Source organism: Oncorhynchus nerka, linkage group LG22 (genome assembly GCF_034236695.1).
Source record: "Oncorhynchus nerka isolate Pitt River linkage group LG22, Oner_Uvic_2.0, whole genome shotgun sequence".
In the NCBI taxonomy this organism is placed as follows: domain Eukaryota; kingdom Metazoa; phylum Chordata; class Actinopteri; order Salmoniformes; family Salmonidae; genus Oncorhynchus; species Oncorhynchus nerka.
Window position 1 is genome coordinate 87,200,270 of NC_088417.1, and position 18,600 is coordinate 87,218,869.

Below are 18,600 nucleotides of genomic sequence, written 5' to 3' on the forward strand. Positions count from 1 at the left end.
GTTGTCAACCGTGATGGCGAGATCATGGAACGGGCAGTCCTTCCCGGGAGGAAGAGCAGCTCCGTCTTGCCGAGGTTCAGCTTGAGGTGGTGATCCGTCATCCACACTGATATGTCTGCCAGACATGCAGAGATGCGATTCGCCACCTGGTCATCAGAAGGGGGAAAGGAGAAGATTAATTGTGTGTCGTCTGCATAGCAATGATAGGAGAGACCATGTGAGGTTATGACAGAGCCAAGTGACTTGGTGTATAGCGAGAATAGGAGAGGGCCTAGAACAGAGCCCTGGGGGACGCCAGTGGTAAGAGCGCGTGGTGAGGAGACAGATTCTCGCCACGCCACCTGGTAGGAGCGACCTGTCAGGTAGGACGCAATCCAAGCGTGGGCCGCGCCGGAGATGCCCAACTCGGAGAGGGTGGAGAGGAGGATCTGATGGTTCACAGTATCGAAGGCAGCCAATAGGTCTAGAAGGATGAGAGCAGAGGAGAGAGAGTTAGCTTTAGCAGTGCGGAGCGCCTCCGTGATACAGAGAAGAGCAGTCTCAGTTGAATGACTAGTCTTGAAACCTGACTGATTTGGATCAAGAATGTCATTCTGAGAGAGATAGCGGGAGAGCTGGCCAAGGACGGCACGTTCAAGAGTTTTGGAGAGAAAAGAAAGAAGGGATACTGGTCTGTAGTTGTTGACATCGGAGGGATCGAGTGTAGGTTTTTTCAGAAGGGGTGCAACTCTCGCTCTCTTGAAGACGGAAGGGACGTAGCCAGCAGTCAGGGATGAGTTGATGAGCGAGGTGAGGTAAGGGAGAAGGTCTCCGGAAATGGTCTGGAGAAGAGAGGAGGGGATAGGGTCAAGCGGGCAGGTTGTTGGGCGGCCGGCCGTCACAAGACGCGAGATTTCATCTGGAGAGAGAGGGGAGAAAGAGGTCAGAGCACAGGGTAGGGCAGTGTGAGCAGAACCAGCGGTGTCGTTTGACTTAGCAAACGAGGATCGGATGTCGTCGACCTTCTTTTCAAAATGGTTGACGAAGTCATCTGCAGAGAGGGAGGAGGGGGAGGAGGATTCAGGAGGGAGGAGAAGGTGGCAAAGAGCTTCCTAGGGTTAGAGGCAGATGCTTGGAATTTAGAGTGGTAGAAAGTGGCTTTAGCAGCAGAGACAGAAGAGGAAAATGTAGAGAGGAGGGAGTGAAAGGATGCCAGGTCCGCAGGGAGGCGAGTTTTCCTCCATTTCCGCCTCGGCTGCCCGGAGCCCTGTTCTGTGAGCTCGCAATGAGTCGTCGAGCCACGGAGCGGGAGGGGAGGACCGAGCCGGCCTGGAGGATAGGGGACATAGAGAGTCAAAGGATGCAGAAAGGGAGGAGAGGAGGGTTGAGGAGGCAGAATCAGGAGATAGGTTGGAGAAGGTTTGAGCAGAGGGAAGAGATGATAGGATGGAAGAGGAGAGAGTAGCGGGGGAGAGAGAGCGAAGGTTGGGACGGCGCGATACCATCCGAGTAGGGGCAGTGTGGGAAGTGTTGGATGAGAGCGAGAGGGAAAAGGATACGAGGTAGTGGTCGGAGACTTGGAGGGGAGTTGCAATGAGGTTAGTGGAAGAACAGCATCTAGTAAAGATGAGGTCGAGCGTATTGCCTGCCTTGTGAGTAGGGGGGGAAGGTGAGAGGGTGAGGTCAAAAGAGGAGAGGAGTGGAAAGAAGGAGGCAGAGAGGAATGAGTCAAAGGTAGACGTGGGGAGGTTAAAGTCGCCCAGAACACATACACCGAACACACCTTACAGTGAAATGCTTACTTACAAGCCCCTAACCAACAATGCAGTTAAGAAAAACAAGTTTTAAGAAAATATTTACTAAAATAAACGTAAGTTAAAAAAAATACAAAAATACATAATTAAAGAGCAACATTAAAATAACAATAACGGACCACATCAGTATTGAGCAAGTCACTGGTACTTGCAGCTTTAGTTTTTGCTTGTAAGCATGAATCAGGAGGATATAATTATGGTCAGATTTTCCAAAAGGAGGGCGAGGGAGAGCTTCGTACGTGTCTCTGTGTGTGGAGTAAAGGTGGTCTAGAGTTTTTATATTCTCTCTGGTCGCTCATGTAATGTAGAAATGAGGTAAAAACAGATTTAAGTCTCCCTGCATTAAAGTCCCCGGCCATTAGGAGCGCTGTCTCTGGGTGAACATTTTCGGTCTTAGCGCCAGCATCGGTTTGTGGTGGTAAATAGACAGCTACAAAATATGAGAGCTCTCTTGGTAAATACTGTGGTCTACAGCTTATCATGAGATACTCAGGCAATCAAAACCTTGAGACGTCCTCAATATTAGATTCCGTGCACCAGCGGTTATTGATAAATAGACACAGACCACCACTTACTAGGGGTAGCTGTTCTATCTTGCTGACGCACTGAAAACCCAACCAGCTGTATGTTATACATGTCGTCATTCAGCCACGACTCGGTGAAACATAAAATATTACAGTTAATGTTCTGTTGGTAGGATAGTCTTGTTCGCAGCTCATCCAGTTTATTATCCAGTGATTGTACGTTGGCTAATAGGATGGAAGGTAGAGGCGTGTTACCCACTCACCGTCGGATTCTTACAACGCACCCGACCTACAACCCCTATATCTCCATCTCTTCTTCACGTGAATGACGAGGATTTGGGCCTCGTTGGGTGTCTGAAGTAAATCCTTCACGTTAGACTTGTTAAAGAAAAAAATCTTTATCCAGTATGAGGTGAGTAATTGCTGTTCTGATATCCAGACGCTCTATTCAGTCATAAGAGATGGTGGGAGAAACATTATGTATAAAATAAGTTACAAATAATGCGATAAAACACAAATAGCACAATTGGTTTGGAGCCCATGAAACCGGACACTGCATTCTGCAAGAGGATAAGATCCTGACAGAACACTTTAGTGGTAGTTCATTTGTGTGTCATAAAGAAGTGGATTATAGAAATGAACCATGAAACCAAGGAATTTAAAGGGTCCACAAGTCTACCCTCTACTGCAGGTGTAGTAATTAAAGAAACATAACTGAAAGTGTGTATGTGGATGTATGTGTGTGTCTGTGTGTGTGTGTAGCTGAAAGTCATTAAAGCCCACACAAGGCATGTTTTCTGAAAAAAAGTGAATTGATCATTCAGGTAATTGAAGAGAAACATGGAGCAAACATGTGCACACACACATACACACACACATACACACAATCTTTTGAAATATATTTTAATTGGCAGATGATTCAATTCTACTCACTATTTTACCTTCCACACAAAGAGTAATCCACAACAAAACGTTAATAAACCTTCATTGAGGTCTCTGTGTGCAACCTGACAGCCCACCACACAGCAGGGGTCTCAATACATATGAACTCTGTTTACATCACAGCTGCCGACAGCAGACGGAACCAACAGCTTCCTGCTAATAAACAGAATAAATAAATAATGTCTAAAATGGCGTGTTTACCACGCCAGCCGCAGTGTATCCACACTCACCGATCGAAAGCTGCAAATGAGCTCCAATTTCGCTGACTAGGATACAGAGTGAGTCAACCCAAAATCACACAAGGGTTATTCGAGGCTCAGTACTGCATTAGCCCAAGGCTTTCGGATTAGCATTAGTTTATTCATTACTATATTACCCATAAATCATTGATAGTTATCAGTAAGTCTACAGACTCTATAAAGCATTCTCTCAGAGCATGTATGCGTCACTGTTTAGATATTGGGGCGGGGGGGGTAGAGGTGAAGACGTTCCGTAGGGTCAGAGAAACAACAGAGAGGAGGATGAGGGATGGGTTTGGATGAGAGCAGGCCGGAGAGGGTAGGAAAGAGAGAGAGAGAGGGAAAAAATAGGAAAAATGAAGATAGAGACACGGAGGTGGGTGGGGGTGTACGAAGGAGAGGAGGTCAGGAGATGGAGAAAGACTGCCTGCACACACTGTCAAGACAGTTAATGTAAGGTTTGGAGATAAGGTCCTGCAGACAAACATTGACCAAATCAGCCATTTCAGCGTGCCAGCCTGAACTGCCAGTCACAATGAGAGACGGCGCAACAATCAGCACTCACGCGCAGATAAGAGCTCTACTGGGGCGTGCAGGAAACAGCCAATCTACTGGCTGCCTGGCAAGGAGGGCGTTGGAGAGAGGGAGAGAGAGAGAGAGCGAGAGGGAGGGAGGGAGGGAGGGAGAGAGAGAGAGAGGGAGAGCAGACAGCGAGAGAGAAATGGGCAATAGACCTACAAAGATGTGGACAACGAATAAACAGCAAGGTGGAGGAGTGAGAGGACAGTACCAGAGAGACGGAGAGAGCAAGTGAGGATGGTAGAGAGAGAAGGCAAAAAAATGATCTTTCCACCAACCTCACATCCACCCCCATCCCCCCAAAACTCTCACACAGAAAGAGACAAGAGGGAAAAAAACAGGAGGTGGTGTGATATCAGCTCTTAAAATAGTGCCTCTCTCTGGTCTCTGTCACCTGGGAAAAGTTAGGAGAGAGAGAAAGAGAGAGTGTGTGCTCACAGACAATGATCCTACAGTTGACTCGCTCATTCTCCAATGCTCTGTTTTCTTGTCTCACACAATAGCATAATTGTATTGCCTCAATTGATTAATGATGCATGCACTTGTGTGTGTGTGTGTGTGTGTGTGCGCGCACGTGAGGGGTGGGATAACCCTTCCTATCCATTGATATTGTCTCCTAGGCCAGAGAAATCCACACAAAATAAAATAAGCACATTGAATGCCAGAGTGGATGCCTGAGGGAAGCCAAGCTAACTAACCACTGGGCTGTGATGTGGGACCTTGGAACCATGCTGGCCCCTTCTGGTCAGAGCATGCACTACAGCTGAGACCATCACAGCTGGTTGGGAAACACTGCTAGTCACTTACCTTTGTCAGACACTTCGACTCAGTCGAGCAAAACAGTGGGCAATAGCTAACGCTGGCTTGCTAAAACTATTGGTGTTCCCTTCGAGTCAGAAGAGTGGGGGCCTCAGTGATTGAATCACACAGCTAATATATTCTATTTTTCTGTCCACTGATAATAGTGTGAGTAATTAAAACATTGATGTTACTACCATCATGGGTGCCTGTGTGTGTGTGTATACGTCTGGGCATGTGCGTGTGTGTATAGAGAGGTAGGTGAAAGGGTTAAGTCCCCTCCCAGGCTGCATGCAGCTTTCCCTTTCTGTGTCAAGCCCCATTAAACCAGCTACACCACAGCAATATGGGGCCATCAATTATACACATCACACCATCAATGGAGAGAGGGAGAGGGGGAAGAGGGGTAGAGGAGAGGCAGGAACACATAAACAGGACAAACGGCTACATAAAAGACCTGCAGCCTGGCTCGCACACACACACACATCCCTCTCGTTGCTGCACTCTAGACAGCTGACGATAAGGCTCTGCTGGGCTTATCTGACGGCAAGCACACACAGACAGATAGAAGGCTGTGCTCCAGTGGGGAATATGACAGGCTGTGTGGAGAGGCAACAGAGTTGAGATCACCTAGAGAGATGTCCCTGTAGCGACGGAGGCACAAGGCAGATCTGGAGCACGTGCCTTTCTACAAGGTTCACGTGATATACAGATATAACCAAATCAATGGCCGGTAGTGGGAGGAGCTATAGGAGGATGGGCTCAGTGTAAAGGCTGAGATGGAATTAATGGGATGGAGTCAAACAACAAACCCACGTTTGACTCCGTTCTGTTAATTCCATCCCAATGATCTAATAAAATAGGATCAAAAAAGGAAGGGTTTACTGTCAGTCCTCTCAGGCTGCTAGAGACACCAAATAAATACAAAGTGTAATTCCAGAAAAAAATAGTTTATTAACTACAAGGAATTCATAGGCTGAAAGACGTTCAGTAAGATATATTAAGATAAACAGTAGTCCATACTAAAACAGCTGACGAACCAATAGTAAATGTCCAGTAACATCACAAGATGCAGGAATTAGTTTAAATCTGCTATAACTCAGTGAATTCAGGTGATTTGAAATTCTACTTATTAGTTAAAGCTCAACACGGAAAACAAGGTCCCTAACACAGGCAGGGATCATTAAATAAAACGCACACATTTTTCTTTCTTTTGAAATCATAGGAAAGTAAACACTCAATTCATTCATTTCATCTAGATTCTTCTCCTGAATTGATTGATTTTAAACCGTATCAGTCCCTGAAATGAAACCACTCCCATAGCAGATGTCTTACATTGGTGTCAACACATCTCTCCAACCACAAACTGATCACTGAAAACATTCAACAGAAGAAACGTAAGTGTATCCTACATGGCACCCAGTTCCCTTTATAGTGCACCATTTATTTATTTTATTGGCGCAGCGGTCTAAGGAGCTGCATATCAGTGCTAGAGGCATCACTATAGACCCTGGTTCGATTCCAGGCTGTATTACAACCAGCTGTGATTGGGAGTGACATATGGCGGTGCACAATTGGCCCAGTGTCGTCCGGGTAAGGCCGGGGTAGGCCGTCATTCTAAATAAGATTTGTTCTTAACTGACTTGCCTAGTTAAATAAAAGATTATAGTGGACTATATAGGGAATAATTTGCCATTTGGAACAGACACACTAAAACCTGCCATATTCTGGCTATTGGTTGTGAATGAGGTAAGATTAAGACTTAAGAGTATTAGGGTACGTTCAGGAAGGTGCCGCGTGCTGAACATTGCAGACAGGATTGTCTTGTGCCCAGCTAACAGAATCTCTTTCCATCTTCACCTTCTGTAACATCGGACGCCACTGAACACAGCCCTGGGGTAAGCCTGTAGATATCTAGGAAGTCTGGATTAAACCACCCTAGACACAGAAGACAGTGGGAACCACAGCAGCCAAGGCAGAATATGAGCACCACCAAGAGGTGACTTCTATATTCAACCTGAATCTGAAAACGCTAGTAGAGGCCATGCTAAACTAAATGCAGCTCAATGACTCCTCCTCTGTTGCTTTATATCCAGGACACATTCAAACTGAAAACAACCACAACTATGTAAATTCCGTACATCGGAGTTAAAACTAAGCCTTTATTCACATTTTGGGGGCCCGGGGTCATTTTGGGGGCCCGGGGAGTATTAACAGGTGGATGATAGCAACATACGTAAAGGAATCAACCCACAAGTGTAGTGGTGGTTGAAACTGATTGTCCACAATCAACAAATGGGGTGCATACAGTGGCATCCTCTCCTCGTCTCCTTCACTGATCTGGAAGTGGAAAATCCCCAGGCAGGTTTCTGCCATATTGCTTTAACTTATCTCTAGTTGTTTTCAGATCAGTGCAAGTGAAGGAGAGCTAAGGAGACAAAACCCCTGTAGACTATTGAGATCCACCAGGTGTTTTACGATGTAGCTTTTACATGACCAGCCTGGACACAGCTAGAGCTAACAAACAGCAGTCATACTAATAGAGAAACACTTTGCCTAAAACCAGTCTCAGGTAGTCCCTCCCTGTTTAAGGTTTCCTTCTTTTGTTTGGTGCTTAGTGAATATGACCCAGGTGTAGGGTCTATATACACTGTTCAAAAAAAATTAAGGGAACACTTAAACAACACAATGTAACTCCAAGTCAATCACACTTCTGTGATCTCAAACTGTCCACTTAGGAAGCAACACTGATTGACAATAAATTTCACATGCTGCTGTGCAAATGGAATAGACAACAGGTGGAAATGATAGGCAATTAGCAAGACACCCCGAATAAAGGAGTGGTTCTGCAGGTGGTGACCACAGACCACTTCTCAGTTCCTATGCTTCCTGGCTGATGTTTTGGTCACTTTTGAATGCTGGCGGTGCTTTCACTCTAGTGGTAGCATGAGACGGAGTCTACAACCCACACAAGTGGCTCAGGTAGTGCAGCTCATCCAGGATGGCACATCAATGCGAGCTGTGGCAAGAAGGTTTGCTGTGTCTGTCAGCATAGTGTCCAGAGCATGGAGGCGCTACCAGGAGACAGGCCAGTACATCAGGAGACGTGGAGGAGGCCGTAGGAGGGGAATAACCCAGCAGCAGGACCGCTACCTCCGCCTTTGTGCAAGGAGGAGCAGGAGGAGCACTGCCAGAGCCCTGCAAAATGACCTCCAGCAGGCCACAAATGTGCATGTGTCTGCTCAAACGGTCAGAAACAGACTCCATGAGGATGGTATGAGGGCCCGACGTCCACAGGTGGGGGATGTGCCTACAGCCCAACACCGTGCAGGACGTTTGGCATTTGCCAGAGAACACCAAGATTGGCAAATTCGCCACTGGCGCCCTGTGCTCTTCACAGATTAAATCAGGTTCACACTGAGCACATGTGACAGACGTGACACAGTCTGGAGACGCCGTAGGAGAACGTTCTGCTGCCTGCAACATCCTCCAGCATGACCGGTTTGGCGGTGGGTCAGTCATGGTGTGGGGTGGCATTTCTTTGGGGGGCCGCACAGCCCTCCATGTGCTCGCCAGAGGTAGCCTGACTGCCATTAGGTACCGAGATGAGATCCTCAGACCCCTTGTGAGACCATATGCTGGTGCGGTTGGCCCTGGGTTCCTCCTAATGCAAGACAATGCTAGACCTCATGTGGCTGGAGTGTGTCAGCAGTTCCTACAAGAGGAAGGCATTGATGCTATGGACTGGCCCGCCCGTTCCCCAGACCTGAGTCCAATTGAGCACATCTGGGACATCATGTCTCGCTCCATCCACCAACGCCACGTTGCACCACAGACTGTCCAGGAGTTGGCGGATGCTTTAGTCCAGGTCTGGGAGGAGATCCCTCAGGAGACCATCCGCCACCTCATCAGGAGCATGCCCAGGCGTTGTAGGGAGGTCATACAGGCACGTGGAGGCCACACACACTACTGAGCCTCATTCTGACATCCAAATCCAGACCTCCATGGGTTGATAAATTTGATTTCCATTGATAATTTGTGTGATTTTGTTGTCAGCACATTCAGATCTAGGATGTGTTATTTTAGTGTTCCCTTTATTTTTTTTGAGCACTATATTAACCCATAGCCATGGAACATAAACAGCCCACTGACAGATTCTGCTTTATCTTTGCCTCAACGTACCTTTACCAGTGAAGCGACACGGTCAATGACAGCATCAAATTCACGCAGAAATAGCTCAACTTGTGTAGCAAATTTGTGTTTCTAAACAGTGAATGTTGTGCCATTATACAACAGTGTATATAACAAAAATATCACTGGTATATAGAGTCACATTCACTTCAATTCTGCTATCATCTACTTACTGTAATATACATATTTTACCCTTAAAATCAATACACTTGCAATTAAACATGCTATTAGATATAAGATCAAGTTTAAATTATAATCTTGAATTATACTTGGGCAAGAACAATAATAACCAAATCTATTTTTCCTATTCTAATTTCAGTTACTGGGTATATTCACAAAATACTATATTTGTGTGTATACATGTTTATATATCAATGTGCATGTGTGCATCTGTGCCGTGCAACTTACATATTATAATTGACGTTCATTCACAGCTTTCTCCTAAATAAAAATTATTTCAGCACTTCTGAAGAGATCAGACAACATGGAGAAAACCCCAGGTATTTTTAGAACATTTCATTCCGTAATACAAGTGACTGGTCATAAAACAGGGGGTGTAGGAAAACCTGGTCTTCGAGAGCAACTGGGTCGGCTGGCTTTCATTGGAACAGAACTTCAATGACTGTTTTTATCAAATAACTCCTCCAACATCTCCAAACTAAGGAGGTGCATTTCAACCCAAACTCTTTAAATACTGTAAATAGTATAAATATAACAACCACAGACTCAGTGAAGGACGAGGCGAGAGAATGAAAATCATCTTCAAAACTACCACATCAGGCCTGTGAAACTCAATCTCAGTCAGTACCGAAAGAGCAAGGCAATAAAAACAAGAATAAAATCAATTCTGAACCTTAAAAAGACTTCACATTGACTTATTGCAACAGAGTATTGAGTATTCATGTACTTAAACCTTTCATAAAACGACCTAAAGTAAAAATCTAAACAACATTGTACAGAGATAATACATGTTAACTTTAGATGCCTTACAAACCCTAAAAGCAGGTAGAAAACATCCCTTACTGCACACCTCTAAATATGTGTTTTGTGTGCGTTTTTATATATGCTGTGTTTAGATCTTGCTGCGTCGTTTCCCTTTGACTTTCTTTGGAGCCTGGACCTGTCGGCTCTTCCTCCTCAATGCTCTCTGGTCAATCACTGGTGGATGCTCCTCTTCCTCCACCTCTTCCTCAGCCAAGCTCTTCTTTACAGCCCCCTCTTCCTCCTCTGTCGTTCTAGCTTCCTCCTCCTCCTCCTCCTCTTCCTCCGTGACCTCCGGCTGCTCTGTGCCCTGCTCCTCGGGCTCCATGACCACTCTGCTCAGTCTCTTAGATTTATGTTTAGGCACCGCCGCTTGGCCACTGCCTCTCCTCCAAAGGACCTTACCGTCGCCACCCTCGTCTGAGCTCTCACTCTCTCCCTCCTCTTTCTCATCCTCTGTGGTTGTAACGTTCTCCATCTCTTCTACCTCTTTCTTTTCATCCCCTTTGACCTCTTCTCTTGCCTCCTCCTCTGTGAGAGGCTGGTTCTCTCCTTCCTCCGGAGGCTGGTAGGACAGGTCTGCTACCCCTATCTGGACCACTGTTTCCTGGCTACTGCTGTCCACTGTGATGGCCGCCTCCATGGATTTCTCCTCTTCCTTCACTGCTTTCTCCTCCCCCTCCTTTTCTCCCTCTACCTCCTCTCCTTCCATGGGTGTAGCTGCGGCCTCGCCTGCCTCCTCAATCACCTCCCCAGAGAGGGAGGGCTCTGCTGGGGCTGGCTCTGCAGGCGGAGTGGACTTCTCTGTAGCAGAGGCTGGTTCTTCTAACAGGAGAGGAGCCTCCTTCTCCACCACAGCTTCTGTCTCAGCCAATTCCTCTGATGCCACAGGAGCTGCATCTACGGTGTCCTGCAGAGGACAAAGAGAAAAAAGTAGTGGCGAAAAAGGTATTCCTCAATTCCCTTTCTAACATATACTGTAGAAACATGTCCACATTACAAATAGGAACTTTCCAACATCAAAAGGATCCCATTGTCTCATCTCTGAACCCCTTTCTCCAATAATGGCCCCATCTCACACATTCCAACTGAGGCATTGAAACACATACTTTAGCCTCAATGTAATCTTCTTCCTTCGTATCCTGCTCTTCCATTTCCACATCTTCCTCTGTCGTTCTGTTCTCCAGCACAGCATCAGGCTCCTGTGTGGCAACCTCTTCCTCCTCTCCCTGGTCATCAGTCAGTTCTCCTTTGACCTCAGCCTCCTGAGGATAGAAAAGCCACAACCAATAGTCAACGCCTCCTTTTCCTGATTAACCATACACTCTGTATGTAATGGCACTCTACTAACTATGAAGTGCACTACTTTTGACCAGGGCCCATAAGGAACAGGGTGCAATTTCTGGCGCAACAAGTGCGAAATACGCTATGATAGTGGCTGGTTATTCGCTAACAACAACCATAGTAACATAAAACAACGAAGACAAGCAACCCAGAACAGCCAAATTAACTGTTGTTGCCTAATGATGTATTCATCCTAATCACGTCCGTCATCCTCTCACCTGAGCTTTGGCCTCCTTTATAGGGGACAGAGCAGCCTCTGCTTCTCCAGTCTCTGTCTCATCCCCCCTGCTTCCTTCCTCCTCCTCTCCCTCTACAGCTGTAGTGGTGGGCTCTGCCTCCTCCTCCTCCTCTTCCACAGCTGTAGTGGTGGGCTCTGCCTGCTCCAATCTGAACACACAGTAAACCAGAGGTGATTTTCAGCCAATGGGAAGCTTTCATACATACATTTCATGAATACTTTGATGGATGTTGCTATTTCACTGAGACTCCTTGTCTAACCTGTTCATCTTCAGAGGCTGGCTCTCCTCCTCAGAGTCTTCCATCTCTTCTCTGCCACGCTTTTTAGGTCCACTAGTCCAGGTATGTGTTGACACTGGTGTGCCGTCCAGGGCTAGAGAGTAACATTCCAATGTGTATTCACACAAAAGACAGCATTTTATGTACTCAGAAACACCAACATCTTTCTCATAGTTATTTATTTCAGGACTCAAGACTTCTCTGAGCTACTTACCTTCTATTAACTTGAGGGGCTTATTCAGCACCAAAACATCCTCCTAGAAAACAAGACCATATTAAATCCTCATTACTTGATTATATTGTCCCTACACAACTTAAATCTGACGTTTGAGGATATTCTTAAACTATAAACAACAAATACATCCACATAGCTCTTCAGAAGGCGAGAGACTGAGGAAACCCAACAGAATGGAGAGAGAAAAAAATGTAAAGAAAGACAAACTAGAACAAAGTTGGATAGATGAGACAGAGAGAGAGAGAGACAGAGAGAGACAAAGAGAGACCGAGAGAGAGACCGAGAGAGAGACAGAGACAAAGAGAGACCGAGAGAGAGACAGAGACAGAGAGAGAGAGAGAGACAAAGAGAGACAGACAGAGAGACCGAGAGAGAGACAGAGAGAGACAGACAGAGAGAGAGAGACAGAGAGACAGAGACAGAGAGAGACAGAGAGAGAGACAGAGAGAGACAGAGACCGAGAGAGAGACAGAGAGAGACAGACAGAGAGACAGAGACGTACGGTGATGTCCAGACAGTTATCTGAGCCCTCTTCCATGTTGATGTCTGTGCTGTCCAGAGAGGCTGCTTGGTGATCTCCATTAGCCGTCACCACGGGAAGCACCACTTTATGGGAATCAGCACAACAATCAGAAGGCAATTAGTTACCAGTCATGTGAGAGTCTGGCCACTGTGTCTGACATCACCAAGTCTCTACAGCACAGCTAATCGGGACTGCTATCATCCTGCTAAGGTCCAGATGGATCAGTTAGGTCACAGAACGTTAGAAATGTTATGAATTGAGCTGCCGTCGCGTTTCCTATTCTTCATGACAGACAATCATATAGGTTCTACTTAACACATTTCTATCTGAAGGTACTGTAAACATCACATCCTCCTTGGGTGTTAGATCTCCTGCTACTGTGTCCGTACCCTTCAGTGTTTTGATCTTGTTGGCCACTCTCTCTCTCTGGTAGGGTCCTCCCACTCCCTCTACCACCCACAGCAGGTCCTGGTCAGCTGGGTACCGACACAGATACTGGCCACACACTGCAGGTCAGGGAGAGATGGTACACTTTGATTGACCGATTTATTTATTTAGGGGCTGCAAAGTTGTACAGTTATAGAGTACAGTAGAGAGGGGCAGAGAGAGAGAGAGAGAGAGCAAACTACTACTAACCTTCACACACACACCGAGCGCCTATACAGTTCTTCAATAACTCACAATACGAAAAACTATAAAGAAGGTGTCAATTCGGCTACTCCAAAGTGCATACTCCAAAAAGCAGCATCAAAAGCACATTTGAGAAAACCAAAAAATTGCAACAGAAACAAAAAAACTAAAATGTTTCTGAAATATGGTTTTATAACGAATGTAAAACAATTAGAAAACACCTGAGACACATGTGAAATATAAGCAGCAAAACAACCCAGGGCTAAGATATGAATATTTACACTGAAACGCAATAAATTGATTTATACAAACAAGACACGATGAAATTGAAAACACAATTGACCAAAATCAGTTCTGGGACATGTGGAACATTTTAAGCACGACAAAGCCACAATAATTAAACATACAAAGATGAAGGAATTTGGAAAACTTATTTTGATAATCTATACAAAATCATCCCACAAAAAGACAGAATCAATTAGAAATTCATTTTTTTTTTTTACATCCTTGAATCAGTCATTAAAAACAACCAAAATCCATTAGATTACCCAATAACCCAACAAGAACTAAATGAAAAGCTCATATCTATAAAATCAAAGAAGGCTTGTGGTCGACAGAACAGCAGAAATGAAATGCTGAAGAACAGCACAACTGAGTTGCAACATGCTGCGCTTAAACTGTTCAACATATTAACCTGTCTGCTTTCCTGACGTCTGGAACCAGGGGCTCATCTTCCCTATCCACAAAAGTGGAGACAAACCAGACCCCAATAATTACAAGGAAATCTGTGTAAACAGCAACTTGGAAAAGGTTTTCTGTAGCATTTTGAACTCAAGAATTCAAAACTTCCGTTAAGAAAAAAAAAGTAATAAAGTAAAATGTCAAATTGGCTTTCTCCCCAACCACCGCACGCACGACTGACCACATATACACCTTACACTCATTAATAAACACCACCGCACGACTGACCACATATACACCTTACACTCATTAATAAACACCACAACACTACTGACCACATATACACCTTACACTCATTAATAAACACCACCTCACTACTGACCACATATACACCTTACACTCATTAATAAACACCACCCCACTACTGACCACATATACACACACTAATTAATAAACACCACCTCACTACTGACCACATATACACCTTACACTCATTAATAAACACCACAACACTACTGACCACATATACACACACTAATTAATAAACACCACAACACTACTGACCACATATACACCTTACACTCATTAATAAACACCACAACACTACTGACCACATATACACACACTAATTAATAAACACCACAACACTACTGACCACATATACACCTTACACTCATTAATAAACACCACAACACTACTGACCACATATACACACACTAATTAATAAACACCACAACACTACTGACCACATATACACCTTACACTCATTAATAAACACCACAACACTACTGACCACATATACACACACTAATTAATAAACACCACAACACTACTGACCACATATACACCTTACACTCATTAATAAACACCACAACACTACTGACCACATATACACACACTAATTAATAAACACCACAACACTACTGACCACATATACACCTTACACTCATTAATAAACACCACAACAATACTGACCACATATACAACTTACACTCATTAATAAACATCACCTAACACTCATTAATAAACATCACCTAACACTCATTAATAAACATCACCTAACACTCATTAATAAACATCACCTAACACTCATTAATAAACACCACCTCACTACTGACCATATATACACCTTACACTCATTAATAAACATCACCTCACTACTGACCATATATACACCTAACACTCATTAATAAACACCACCTCACTACTGACCATATATACACCTAACACTCATTAATAAACACCACCTAACACTCATTAATAAACATCACCTAACACTCATTAATAAACACCACCTCACTACTGACCATATATACACCTAACACTCATTAATAAACACCACCACAATACTGACCATATATACAACTTACACTCATTAATAAACATCACCTAACACTCATTAATAAACATCACCTAACACTCATTAATAAACATCACCTAACACTCATTAATAAACATCACCTAACACTCATTAATAAACACCACCTCACTACTGACCATATATACACCTTACACTCATTAATAAACATCACCTCACTACTGACCATATATACACCTAACACTCATTAATAAACACCACCTCACTACTGACCATATATACACCTAACACTCATTAATAAACACCACCTCACTACTGACCATATATACACCTAACACTCATTAATAAACACCACCTCACTACTGACCATATATACACCTAACACTCATTAATAAACACCACCTAACACTCATTAATAAACATCACCTAACACTCATTAATAAACACCACCTCACTACTGACCATATATACACCTAACACTCATTAATAAACACCACCTAACACTCATTAATAAACATCACCTAACACTCATTAATAAACACCACCTCACTACTGACCATATATACACCTAACACTCATTAATAAACACCACCTAACACTCATTAATAAACATCACCTAACACTCATTAATAAACACCACCTCACTACTGACCATATATACACCTAACACTCATTAATAAACACCACCTAACACTCATTAATAAACACCACCTCACTACTGACCATATATACACCTTACACTCATTAATAAACACCACCTCACTACTGACCATATATACACCTAACACTCATTAATAAACACCACCTCACTACTGACCACATATACACCTAACACTCATTAATAAACACCACCTCACTACTGAACATATATACACCTAACACTCATTAATAAACACCACCTCACTACTGACCATATATACACCTAACACTCATTAATAAACACCACCTCACTACTGACCACATATACACCTAACACTCATTAATAAACACCACCTCACTACTGACCATATATACACCTAACACTCATTAATAAACACCACCTCACTACTGAACATATATACACCTAACACTCATTAATAAACACCACCTCACTACTGAACATATATACATACACCTTACACTCATTAATAAACATCACCTAACACTCATTAATAAACATCACCTAACACTCATTAATAAACACCACCTCACTACTGACCATATATACACCTAACACTCATTAATAAACATCACCTAACACTCATTAATAAACATCACCTAACACTCATTAATAAACATCACCTAACACTCATTAATAAACACCACCTCACTACTGACCATATATACACCTAACACTCATTAATAAACACCACCTCACTACTGACCATATATACACCTAACACTCATTAATAAACACCACCTCACTACTGACCATATATACACCTAACACTCATTAATAAACACCACCTCACTACTGACCATATATACACCTAACACTCATTAATAAACACCACCTCACTACTGACCATATATACACCTAACACTCATTAATAAACATCACCTAACACTCATTAATAAACACCACCTCACTACTGAACATATATACACCTAACACTCATTAATAAACACCACCTCACTACTGAACATATATACACCTAACACTCATTAATAAACACCACCTCACTACTGACCATATATACACCTAACACTCATTAATAAACACCACCTCACTACTGACCATATATACACCTAACACTCATTAATAAACACCACCTCACTACTGAACATATATACACCTAACACTCATTAATAAACACCACCTCACTACTGACCATATATACACCTAACACTCATTAATAAACACCACCTCACTACTGAACATATATACACCTAACACTCATTAATAAACACCACCTCACTACTGACCATATATACACCTAACACTCATTAATAAACACCACCTCACTACTGAACATATATACACCTTACACTCATTAATAAACACCACCTCACTACTGAACATATATACACCTAACACTCATTAATAAACACCACCTCACTACTGACCATATATACACCTAACACTCATTAATAAACATCACCTAACACTCATTAATAAACACCACCTCACTACTGACCATATATACACCTTACACTCATTAATAAACACCACCTCACTACTGAACATATATACACCTTACACTCATTAATAAACATCACCTAACACTCATTAATAAACACCACCTCACTACTGACCATATATACACCTTACACTCATTAATAAACATCACCTAACACTCATTAATAAACACCACCTCACTACTGACCATATATACACCTTACACTCATTAATAAACACCACCTCACTACTGAACATATATACACCTTACACTCATTAATAAACATCACCTTACACTCATTAATAAACACCACCTCACTACTGAACATATATACACCTTACACTCATTAATAAACATCACCTTACACTCATTAATAAACACCACCTCACTACTGAACATATATACACCTTACACTCATTAATAAACATCACCTAACACTCATTAATAAACACCACCTCACTACTGACCATATATACACCTTACACTCATTAATAAACACCACCTCACTACTGAACATATATACACCTAACACTCATTAATAAACACCACCTCACTACTGACCATATATACACCTAACACTCATTAATAAACATCACCTAACACTCATTAATAAACACCACCTCACTACTGACCATATATACACCTTACACTCATTAATAAACACCACCTCACTACTGACCATATATACACCTAACACTCATTAATAAACACCACCTCACTACTGACCATATATACACCTAACTCTCATTAATAAACACCACCTCACTACTGAACATATATACACCTAACACTCATTAATAAACACCACCTCACTACTGAACATATATACACCTAACACTCATTAATAAACACCACCACAATACTGAACATATATACACCTAACACTCATTGTTACGGATACCAGTATCCTGTGTGTGTGTATCCTGTGTTCTTTTCTCTCCTTCTCCCCTCACAGGTGAAAATCATCACTCCCCAATCAGTCACCAATCCAATCATCAATCAGAAGACACACCTCCTCCTGTTTCCTACCCAATCACAGTTCCTTTCCCTTGGTTTAAAAACCCTGTCAGTTGTTTGCTATAGAGCTCAATCTCTCTGTAAATGCCATGTCTGTAGGTCTCTGTGTTTCACTCTCTCTTTGTGTATTAACCTAGTCTTTTGTTTGAGCACCTCCATAGCACTTGGTCATCACCTGTGAGTATTGTTT

The 18,600-nt window shown here is 43.1% G+C and overlaps 1 protein-coding gene across 1 annotated transcript in view; it reads right to left on the bottom strand.

Moving 5' to 3' along the window:
- Positions 1 to 5,809: 5,809 nt before the first annotated feature.
- fam169ab (family with sequence similarity 169 member Ab) overlaps positions 5,810 to 18,600 on the bottom strand; it is a 36,817-nt gene continuing 24,026 nt past the window's right edge. The window contains exons 7-13 of the mRNA XM_065007530.1: positions 13,055 to 13,171; positions 12,645 to 12,748; positions 12,122 to 12,164; positions 11,890 to 12,001; positions 11,610 to 11,778; positions 11,157 to 11,312; positions 5,810 to 10,957 (exon numbers count right to left, since the gene is read on the bottom strand). Coding sequence (XP_064863602.1) covers positions 10,139 to 10,957; positions 11,157 to 11,312; positions 11,610 to 11,778; positions 11,890 to 12,001; positions 12,122 to 12,164; positions 12,645 to 12,748; positions 13,055 to 13,171 — 1,520 coding nt within the window. The 3' untranslated portion in view covers positions 5,810 to 10,138. The remainder of the gene's footprint in view (positions 10,958 to 11,156; positions 11,313 to 11,609; positions 11,779 to 11,889; positions 12,002 to 12,121; positions 12,165 to 12,644; positions 12,749 to 13,054; positions 13,172 to 18,600) is intronic.